The sequence below is a fragment of the Balaenoptera borealis genome (genome assembly GCF_965194805.1).
Source record: "Balaenoptera borealis genome assembly, chromosome: 7".
NCBI lineage: Eukaryota > Metazoa > Chordata > Mammalia > Artiodactyla > Balaenopteridae > Balaenoptera > Balaenoptera borealis.
The window spans coordinates 120,223,479-120,235,693 of record NC_138864.1 but is presented as its reverse complement, the minus strand read 5'-3'; the positions used below and the strand labels follow the sequence as shown (position 1 = coordinate 120,235,693).

Genomic DNA, 12,215 nt, shown 5'->3' with positions numbered 1-12,215 from the left:
TGGGTCACAAATCAAGCCTTGGTAAATTTAAGAAAGTTGAAATCGTATCAAGTATCTTTTCTGACCAAAGCACTAGGAGACGAGGTATCAATTACAGGAAAAAATCTGTAAAAAATACAAACACATGGAGGCTAAATAATACACTACTAAATAACCAAGAGATCACTGAAGAAATCAAAGAGGAAATCAAAAAATACCTAGAAACAAATGACAGTGAAAACACGATGACCCAAAACCTATGGGATGCAGCATAAGCAGTTCTAAGAGGGAACTTTACAGCAATAAAATCCTACCTCAAGAAACAAGAAACATCTCAAATAAACAACCCAACCTTACACCTAAAACAATTAGAGAAAAAACCAAAAAAACCCAGAGTTAGCAGAAGGAAAAAAATCATAAAGATCAGATCAGAAATAAATGAATGGAAACAAAGAAAACAATAGCAAAGATCAAAGAGCAAACCTGGTTCTTTGAGAAGATAAACAAAATTGATAAACAATTAGCCAGACTCATCAAGAAAAGAAAGGGAGAAGACTCAAGTCAATAGAACTAGAAATGAAAAAAGGAGAAGTTAACAACTGACACTGCAGAAATACAAAGTATCATGAGAGATTACTACAAGCAACTCTATGCCAATAAAATGGACAACCTGGAAGAAATGGACAAATTCTTAGAAAAGTACAACCTTCCAAGACTGAACCAGGAAGAAATAGAAAATATAAACAGGCCAATCACAAGGACTGAAATTGAGACTGGAATTAAAAATCGTCCAACAAACAAAAGTCCAGGACCAGATGGCTTCGCAGGAGAATTCTATCAAACATTGAGAGAAGAGCTAACACCTATCCTTCTCAAACTCTTCCAAAATATAGCAGAGGGAGGGACACTCCCAAACTCATTCTACGAGGCCACCATCACCCTGAGACGAAAACCAGACAAAGATGTCACAAAAAAGAAAACTACAGGCCAATATCACTGATGAACATAGATGCAAAAATCCCCAGCAAAATACTAGCAAACAGAATCTAACAGCACGTTAAGAGGATCATACACCATGATCAAGTGAGGTTTATCCCAGGAATGCAAGGATTCTTCTATATATGCAAGTCAATCAATGTGATAAACCATACTAACAAATTGAAGGAGAAAAACCATATGATCATCTCAATAGATGCAGGAAAAGCTTTCAACAAAATTCAACACCCATTTATGATAAAAACCCTCCAGAAAGTAGGCATAGAGGGAACTTACCTCAACATAAGGGCCATATATGACAAACCCACAGCCAACATCATTCTCAGTGGTGAAAAACTGAAACCATTTCCTCTAAGATCAGGAACAAGAAAAGATTGTCCACTTACCACTATTATTCAACAAAGTTTTGGAAGTTTTAGCCACAGCAATCAGAGAAGAAAAGGAAATAAAAGGAATCCAAATTGGAAAAGAAGTAAAGCTGTCACTGTTTGCAGATGACATGATACTATACATAGAGAATCCTAAAGATGCTACCAGAAAACTACTAGAGCTAATCAATGAATTTGGTAAAGTAGCAGGATACACAAAATTAATGCACAGAAATCTCCTGCATTCCTATACACTAATGATGAAAAATCTGAAAGAGAAATTAAATAAACACTCCCATTTACCACTGCAACAAAAAGAATAAAATACCTAGGAATAAAACTACCTAAGGAGACAAAAGACCTATATGCAGAAAACTATAAGACACTGATTAAAGAAATTAAAGATGATAAAAACAGATGGTGAGATAGACCATGTTCTTGGATTGGAAGAATCAACATTGTGAAAATGATTATACTACGCAAAGCAATCTACAGATTCAATGCAATCCCTATCAAACTACCACTGGCATTTTTCACAGAACTAGAACAAAAAATTTCACAATTTGTGTGGAAACACAAAAGACTCCGAATACACAAAGCAATCTTGAGAAAGAAAAATGGAGCTGGAGGAATCAGGCTCCCTGACTTCAGACTATACTACAAAGCTACATTCATCAAGACTGTATGGTACTGGCATAAAAACAGAAGTATAGTTCAATGGAACAGGATAGAAAGCCCAGAGATAAACCCACGCACATATGGTCACCTTATTTTTGATAAAGGAGGAAAGAATATACAATGGAGAAATGACAGCCTCTTCAATAAGTGGTGCTGGGAAAAATGGGCAGCTACATGTAAAAGAATGAAATTAGAACACTCCCTAACACCATACACAAAAATAGACTCAAAATGGATTAAAGACCTAAATGTAAGACCAGATACTATAAAACTCTTAGAAGAAAACATAGGCAGAACACTATGACATAAATCACAGCAAGATCCTTTTTGACCCACCTCCTAGAGAAATGGAAATAAAAAGGAAAATTAACAAATGGGACCTAATGAAACTTAAAAGCTTTTGTACAACAAAGGAAAACATAAGAGAAAATGACAGCCCTCAGAATGGCAGAAAATATTTGCAAATGAAGCAACTGACAAAGGATTAATCTCCACAATTTACAAGTAGCTCATGCATTTCAATATCAAAAAAACAAACAACCCTGTCCTATAATGGGCAGAAGACCTAAATAGATATTTCTCCAAAGAAGATATACAGATAGCCAACAATAACATGAAAGAATGCTCAACATCACTAATCATTTGAGAAATGCAAATCAAAACTACAATGAGGTATCGATAACCACACACCAGTCAGAATGGCTATCATAAAAAAATCCTCAAACAATAAATGCTGGAGAGGGTGTGGAGAAAAGGGAACCCTCTTGCACTCTTGCTGGGAATGTAAATTGATACAGCCACTATGGAGAACAGTATGGACGTTCCTTAAAAAACTAAAAATAGAACTACCATACGACCCAGCAATCCCACCACTGGGCATATACCGTGAGAAATCCATAATTCACAAAGACTCATGTACCACAATGTTCACTGAAGCTCTATTTACAATAGCCAGGATGTGGAAGCAACCTAAGTGTCCACCGACAGATGAATGGATAAAGAAGATGTGGCACATATATACAATATATGGCTTTTACTCAGCCATAAAAGGAAGAAATGAAATATGAGTTATTTGTAGTGAGGTGGATGGAGTTAGAGTCTGTCATACAGAGTGAAGTAAGTCAGAAAGATTAAAACAAATACCGTATGCTAACACATATATATGGAATCTAAAAAAAAAAAAATGGTTCTGAAGAACCTAGGGGCAGGAGAGAAATAACGATGCAGACGTAGAGAAAGGACTTGAGGACACAGAGAGGGGGAAGGGTAAGCTGGGACAAAGTGAGAGAATGGCATGGACATATATACACTACCAAATGTAAAATAGATAGCTAGTGGGAATCAGCCACATGGCACAGGTAGATCAGCTCAGTGCTTTGTGACCATCTAGACGGGTGGGATAGGGAGGGGGGGAGGGTGACGCAAGAGGGAGGAGACATGGGGATATATATATATATGTATAGCTGATTCACTTTGCTATAAAGCAGAAACTAACACACCATTGTAAAGCAATTATACCCCAATAAAGATGTTAAAAAAAAAAAAGACACAGGAAATTAAAAAGGCAGGAAAAAAACCAGAAAATAGTAACAAAGACTAAGTGGGAGAAATAGAAAATTAATAGTAAGATGATAGATTTAATCTTAACCATATCAAAATTTTAAAAATGTAAAATGATCTAAAGAGCCCAACTAATAGAGATAGTTGAATAAAAAAGCAAGACCTAACTATAAACTGCCTACAAAATTTCATTTCATGAATGAAAAAATGGAACATTCTGAGAGTAATCACCAAAGCTGGAATAGATCTCCTAAAATCAGGTCAAGTGTATTTCAGAGCAAAAAATATATAGCTGGAGATAGTCATTCCCTAATTTTAAAGAGGTAATTTAATCAAGAGTGCATAACAGGTCCTTAACCTTTATGTACTTAATAATAGTACTTCAAAAACATGAAAGGAAAACTTATAAAACCAGAAGGAGAATTAGACAAATCAACAGTTATAGTTGTTGATTTCAAATTCAATACTTTCTCAACAGTTGATAGAACAGGTACACAATAAAGATGTTAAAAATTTGAACAACACTATGAATAAACTTGACCTAAGTGATATTAATAAAACATTCCATCCAACAATAGAATATACTTTTTTTTCAAGTGCACATAAAACATTGACCTTGATAGAACATATTCTGGGACATAAATCTCAATAAATTAAAAGCACTAAATTACTAAAGAAATATGTGCTCTGACCTTAATGGATTTACATTAGAAATCAATAGCAGAAGCTTCTTTGGCAAATCCCCACATGCTTAGAAAATGAATGACACACTTCTAAAAAACTCATACGTCAAAATGGAAATCAAAAGTGAACTTAGAATATATTTCAAACTGAATGAAAATTTAAAAATTACATATAAAAATTTGTGTTGATACCCTACAAGCAATATTTAGCCAAAAATGTACCACTAAGTCCCTATATTAGAAGAGGAGGAAGATCTTAATTCTATCACCTCAGGTTTCCCATTAAGCAAATAGAAAAAGAAAAGCAAAATAAGTGCAAATTAAAAAGGTGCATTGTGTGATCTATCTCAGAAAACTGAGCATATCAGTGTGGCCGTGGCTAAACAAGGACTGTTTCCCTTCCTTTATCTCAAAGTGTTCTGTACTCCAGGGCTATTTTTATAGGATTTCATTTATTTTTATTTATTTATTTTATTTATTTATTTATTTATGGCTGTGTTGGGTCTTCATTTCTGTGCGAGGGCTTTCTGTAGTTGTGGCAAGTGGGGGCCACTCTTCATCACGGTGCGCGGGCCTCTCACTATCGCGGCCTCTCTTGTTGCGGAGCACAGGCTCCAGACGCGCAGGCTCAGTAGTTGTGGCTCACGGGCCTAGTTGCTCCGTGGCATGTGGGATCTTCCCAGACCAGGGCTCGAACCCCTGTCCCCTGCATTGGCAGGCAGATTCTCAACCACTGCGCCACCAGGGAAGCCCCTTCATTTATTTTTATGTCAGGGACCACTTCTCTTTAAAAAATCCTGATACTGGACCAAAAGAATCAGATTTTATTATTAATACTACTAATTGCTAAGAAAGATTGACTATTATTATCATTTAAGCTTTAATAAAGTGTTCATTAATGATGTACTCATCCTTTAAACATAACAACGGCTAAAACTTTTATTTTTAAAAAGAGTTCAACATATCATTTGGATTAAACACATAATTTTAAAATGTGTAAATAAACCAAAATATTCAACCACTTCTAGTGGTATATGATTGTAATTTCTCGTCAAGTGCAGATGTTAAAATCCAGTTTGGAAATTTTATATAAAACACTATTAAACAGAAATAACCTATACGTATTTAAAATCAATTAAATAATTACCTAATGGGATATTAAAGCAAAATAAAAGATGAAAAGTTTAGCAGAATATAAGTCTATGGTACCTCCATTAGATTACCCAAATAAAAATATAATAATTTATGTCAAGATGATTTTGCTTTCATTACAATGAGTCTTTACAGTTAAATAATAATATCCATTGATGTGTTTTTATTTCAGTGCCACAATGGAACCTGATTTTCTTCTAGTGATATTCATAACCATGAATGATGAACCTAATATCACTTTATTAAATCTAAAGGTAATAATGACATTATTGATATTCATAATGTGTTCAGGAGCCAAAATTTGAAAATTTATTTGGTTGTGAAACTACTAATTAGAACTGTAATTTGGTTTGTTACCTAGATTGAGGTTTAGGAAATAAAATATACAATGTATGTGATATATTATGTGTCCTTAGGTAAATTACTTAACTCTTCATGCAACATATAGCAAAATATCTAATTAATATACAGACTGTTATACAAAAATGTTTTCATAAACTGCTTTTATATACCTCCAGGAGATTGTCTTTTGAGTAGGACATTACATGTTTCCTTCTTTATAAATAGGTAGAATGTTAACTCTCAAGGACTGGGTTCTTCTGTCTTTACGGTTTTATTATTTCTTCACCTCTGTTTGATTTAAACTGCAGTGTCTTGATAAGAAATATATATATAACTTCCACTTGATATCTATAGTTTTTCAATAACATGCTTTATAAAATCAGATATATTAGCAATGAAATCCTTTCCTTGGGATATCTAAAATATATACAAATCTATACTCAAAATATAAATTATAGTGTTAGTAAATTAGAAAGATTATTTGTTACTTGCTGACATGAATTTTTCTGACATTCAAGCATTTCATAAATCAATCTGATGTATGCAAATCAACATTATTGAATTAACATAAACTGTTAGATGTCACACAAAATATAACACAGTGCTAGAATTGGAATAGGGAAAGAATTTTCCTCATCACTTAAATTCAGAAAAGTTAACTTAGAATAAATTACTTTAAAATTTCTTATACTATTTTTAGTGTTAGTGTAGTATTAAGTTGAAATCCTTTCTGAAGGATTGTAAGATGTCCCAAGAACAAATTAGCTTTTTTAATAATTAGGGAAAATAAGGAAATTAGTTTTGTAAATATTTAATCCTCTAAAATTTAAAATCAAACCATAATAAATGCTAATCAAATTATTATTTTAATGTCACAAAGTAAATATTTTAATAATTATTATATCCAAAAAGTAAAGTATTATAAGTTTATTTGGGATTTTCTGTTGTTTTTATTGTTTTAAAGGTCTACACATGTTGTAGCAGAAATGGTCCATATGCTTGCTTTATAAGAAGTTGCTTAGATGAATTCAGCATATGTTTCCTGATTGACTATTTATTTGCAAAATTTTCTAGACTCTTTAAAAGTTGAACAGAGTATATTTGTGTGCCCTCAATGAGCTCATATATCATGAAGGAAACAAGATATATGTGTAAAAAACACAAAACAAATTATAAGTGCCTCAATGTTAATAAATCAGTACAGAAAAGATAATGTGCTAATTCATAGGTGGAGGAACAATTTTAGACTGACATTTTATCACATTATTTGTTACCTAAATAACAAATATGGAAAAGTCAATTAAATCTTAAATAAGAAAGAAAAATCTCCAATATGCACAGGTGTCTATGTTAATTGATACCTGTGCAATACTTTTCAATACCTTCCAGTGGTTTGATTTTTTTCACCATGAGATAATAGAGGACATCTTGCTTGTTTCTCAGCACCTCTCTGGTAGCAGCAGCATAGTAAAAACACCAACATCTTTATGTCTTTTTTGAAAAAATGTGTATTCATGTCCTTTGTCCATTTTTAAAATCAAGTCGTTTGATTATTGGTATTGAATTGTATAGGCTCCTTAGATATTTTGGATAACCTCTAATCAGATATATGATTTGAAAAGATTTCCTCCTGATCCTTAGGTTGCCTTTTCATCTTGTTGATTGTTGCTTTTATTGTGCAGGAACTTTTTGGTTTGATTTAATCCCACTCATTTATTTTTGCTTTTGTTGCCTAAGCTTTTGGTGTCATACCCAAAAATTCGTTGCCAAGGTTAATGTCAAGGATATTTTCTTTATGCTTTCTTCTAGGAATAGTTTTAGGTCTTACATTTAAATCTTTAATATATTTTGAGTTGGTTTTTGTATGCAGTGTAAGATAAGGGTCCAGTTTCATTCTTTTGTGTGTGGATATCCAGTTTTTCCTGCACCATTTATCGAGGAGTCTATCCTTTCCCTATCTATATATACTTAACAGCTCTAGCCTATTGTTCATCAAAGTGTTTATTTGAAATTCCCTCACATGGGATATACTGACAGAAACCATTTCCAAAGCCAAATAAATTTGGGGATCTCTGCACATTCTTTAGAGCTTTTAATTGCACATTTACATATTAAAACCCTTCTGAACCCCCTGCAGTAAAGACACCTATATTTTATCCCAGTCTCCCAAAGCTATTTCCTCATGGATTTTTTAAAAATCTTGTTAGAATGTATTTGCATCCCACAAAGCAGTGTTCTGTGGAACAAGTTTTTGGGAAAATCACTGATTTAACCAAAAAAAATAGCAACTGAGTAGGTATTTTTGGTTTGAGTTGTAATGGGTCTATTTCTGGAATCTCTTTTCTGGATATTTTTCTATCTTTTCATTCATTGTACATTGTCTCAATCACTGTAGTTTATAGAAAATCTGGGCACAAAATAGTGTTGATCTTACACCTTTGTTGCTTTTTTAAAATACTGTTTTATCTACTTGAGATCTTTGCATTTTTATGTAAATTTTAGAAGCAGGATGACAATTTCTTCAAATGCTGCTAAAACTTTGATTGGGATGACATTGAATTTATATATCCATTTAGGGAAAGTGAATATCTTAACAATATTGTGTCCATTCTAGCAAAATTTGTACTTGGTATATAACTCCACTCATGTGGGTCTCCTTAATTTACCTCAACAATGTTTTGTTGGTTTCAGGTATAGTTCTTCTACATCTTTTGTTGGATTTATTTGGAGATAATTTATGTTTTTTTGATGTTATTGTAAATGACATTTTAATTTTTTTCAAATTATTTGTTGTTAGCATATAGAAATACATTTTAAATTCTTTATATTGACTTTGTTTCCCACAAGCTAAATTTACTTGCTAGTTCTAGGAGTTATGTTTGTCTTAGTTTGCTAGGGCTGCCGAAACAAAATATCACAAGCTGAGGGGCTTAAACAACAATATTGTCTCCCAGTTCTGGAAGCTAGATGTCCAAGATTAAGGTGTTGGCAGAGTCATGCTCCCTTTGAAAGTATTAGGGGAAGATTTGTTCCAGGACTTTCCCCTAGCTTCTGGAACATTCTTTGTTGGCAGTATAACTCCAATTTCACAAAACGTGCTTTCTAAATGCATGTCTGTGTCCAAATTTCCCTTTTCATAATGACATCAGTCATATAAGATTAGTAGTGGCCTACCTTTCTCCAGTATGATCTCATCTAGTTATATCTGCAATGACCCTATTTCCAAATAAGTCACATTCTGAGGTACTTGGGGTTAAGATTTCAACATATGAATTTTTAGAGACATAATTCAACCCATAAAAATGTTTATATGTAGATTTCATAGGGTTTCTGTATGCACAATCATGTTATCCTCCAACGATGAGAGTTTGACTTCCTCTACAATTCTGCCTTTTGTGTCTTTTTCTTATCTTATTGTCTCTAATATTTCCAGTACACTATGGAATAGAAGTGGTGAAAGTGCCTATAGTTGTCTTCTTCCTGTATTAGGACAAAATATTCAATATTTTACCATTAAGTTTGATGTTACACATACGTTTTTCATAGATATCTTACGACAGATGGTGGAAATACCATTCTATTCCTAATTCAGTAAGATTTTAAAATTGATTTTATGAAACTTTTTAAATCCTTATTCTTCATGTGTTACAATGATCATACAATATTTCTACATTATTGTGTTGTACTGTTAATTTTCAACTGCTGAACCAAGTTTGCTTTCCAGGGATAAATATACTGGGTTTTATATATGCCATTTATAGGATGCTGAATTTGATTTGCTAACTTGTAAAGGATTTTTGTGTGTATGTTCACAAAGATAATCAGTTTCTAATTTTACTTTCTTGTAATGTCTTTATCAGGCATTGGTATAGGGTGATAATGGGACATGAAGAAGGAAATTAAAAGGGTTCTGGCCTCTTTTGCTTTATTAAAGATTTTGTGTGAAACTGGTATAATTTCTTCCTTTAATCATTGATAGAAATCACCATTGAAGACCTCTGGGTCTGGAATTTTGTTGCTGAGAAGATTTTTAATTAAAAGATTAATCTTTAATTTATTCAAATTTTCTATTCAGTTTTCTATTTCAATTTTGTTTGCTTTATATTTTTGGTAAATAGTCTTTCGATCAAGTGGGTATACTCATTGTTAGAAAGCTCTTCAAATAATGTCCTATATTTTATTCAATGCATTCATCAATTCTGTATCTCTCTTTAGTTTTTTTTCCCAATCAGTCTTACTACGTGTTTATAAATTTTATTAAAATCTCAAGGATGAGCTTTTGATTTGTTTTTCTTAATTATCTGTTTTCTATTTCATTATTTTACTCCCTTAGTTTATTTATTGTGATTATATATGTTTAATTTGTCCTTCTGTTTCTAGCTTCTGAAGTGAAAGCATAGATCACTAATTTTAACCTTTATCTTTCCTAAGTAGTCTCTTAACTGCAATGCATTTTCTTCTAATCACCGCTTTAGCTGCAATCTACAAATTTGAATATGATGTGTTTTCATTTTCAGCAGGCTTAAAATATTTCTATTTTTCTTTATGATTCCTTCTTTGACTCTTGTGTTATTTAGATGTATGCTGTTTAAATTCCAAACACTTTAGGATTTTACAGATATTGTATTCTTATTGATTTGTAATTTAACACTGTTATTGTCAGAAAACTTATTCTGTATGATTTCAACACTTTGTAAAGTATTGAGATTTGTCTTTTGGCCCAGCAAAGGACTATATTGGTTAACATTTTACATGCACTTGAAAAGCATGTGTATTCTGTTGTTGTTGGGTATAATGTTCTATAAATAACAATTATGTGGAAATAACCTAAGTGTTTGTCAGTGGATGAATGGATAAAGAAGATATGGTATAAACACACACACACACACACACACACACACACACACACACACACACACACACACACACACACAGTGTGATATTATTCAGCCATGAGACAGAAGGAAATCTTGCTATTTGTGATAACATGGATGGACCTTGAGGACATTATGCTAAGTTAGACAAGTCAGAGAAAGACTAATATGTATGATATCTACTTATATGTGGAATCTAAAAAATCCAAAATAATAAAAACAGGGAGTAAATGGTGGTTACTAGGGGTGGAGAATGGGGAAATAGGAGAAATGTTGTTTATAGTGCATAAACTTGCAATTAGTAGATAAATATGTCCTGGAGATCTAATGTACTGTATAGTGAATATAGACAACAATATTGTATTATAATCATCAAACTTGCTAATTATTCCCAGGACAAAAATGAATGACAATTAGGTGAGGTACTAACTATTATTATAGTGCCAGTCATATTACAATATACAAATGTATCAAATCAACGTGGTGTACACCTTAAATTTATACAATGTTATATGTCAAATAGATTTCAATGATCTGTAATAAATACATACACACAAAATATCAATTTTTTCAAAAATTTTGGAAGTATAGTTTAAATCATATATCCTTACTAACTTGCTTCTCCTGTTGGTTACTGAGGAAGAGGTGTTAAAATATTCAGTTATGATTGTAGGTGTGTATATATTTTTCTTTGATTCTGTTACTATTTTTTAGATATATTTAAAATTTTTTGCTTTAGGTACATATTTGTTTAGGCTTGTTAAATTTTCTTGATAAATTGATTATTTTATCATTATGAAATGTCCCTTTTTATTACAGGCATACTTCATTGTATTGTACTTTGCAGATATTGCATTTTTCACAAATTGAAGGTTTGTGACAACCCTGTGTCAAGTATATCGGTGCCGTTTTTTTCAACAATATTTGCTCACTTTGTGTCTCTGTGTCACATTTTGGTAATTTTCAAAATATTTCAAACTTTTTCATTATTATACTTGTTATGATAATCTGAGATCAGTGATCTTTGGTGTTACTATTGCAAAAAGATTACAACTCGCTGAAGGCTCAAATGAGGGCTTAGCATTTTTAGCAATAAACTATTTTTTAATTAAGGTATGTACATTGTTTTTTTAGATGTAATGATTTTGCACACTTAACAGACTACAATATGGTGTAAACATAACTTTTATATGCACTGGGAAACCGAAAAATTTTTATGACTTGCTTTATTGCAATATTCCCTTTATTTCAGTGGTCTGGAGCTGAACCCACAATAACTCTAAGGTACCTGTATCGGTAATACTCTGTCTTGAAACCTACATTATCAGATACTAATCTAGCTTGTTTTACGATTAGTGTGATGGTTAAATTGTTTTGTCAACTTGACTGTGCCATGCGGTGCCCAGACATTTTGTTAAACATTACTCTTGGTGTGTCCATGAGGATTAGCATTTGAATCAATAGAACGAGTAAAGCGAATTGTTCTCCCTAATGTGGGTGGGCCTCGTGTCCAATAAGTTAAGGCCTGAACAGAACAAAAAGGCTGATGCTCCCCCCACATAACTGCCTTTGAGCAGGGACAT

The 12,215-nt window shown here is 32.5% G+C and overlaps 1 protein-coding gene and 1 long non-coding RNA gene across 19 annotated transcripts in view; one reads left to right on the top strand and one right to left on the bottom strand.

The window, feature by feature from the left end:
* Positions 1-12,215, bottom strand: part of LOC309632720 — a 293,593-nt gene that overhangs the window by 8,202 nt on the left and 273,176 nt on the right. The window lies entirely within an intron of this gene.
* LOC309632716 (uncharacterized protein) overlaps positions 1-12,215 on the top strand; it is a 338,702-nt gene that overhangs the window by 225,994 nt on the left and 100,493 nt on the right. For 15 of the 16 annotated variants that reach the window (XR_014247015.1, XR_014247017.1, XR_014247018.1 and 12 more), the window contains one exon: positions 5,589-5,670. The exons of the other annotated variant lie outside the window; for it this stretch is intronic. Coding sequence is in view for 9 of the 15 variants with exons in the window: in XM_082400506.1 (XP_082256632.1) it covers positions 5,589-5,670 (82 nt within the window). In the remaining 6 variants the exon portion in view is untranslated. The remainder of the gene's footprint in view (positions 1-5,588; positions 5,671-12,215) is intronic. 16 annotated transcript variants of the gene reach the window in all.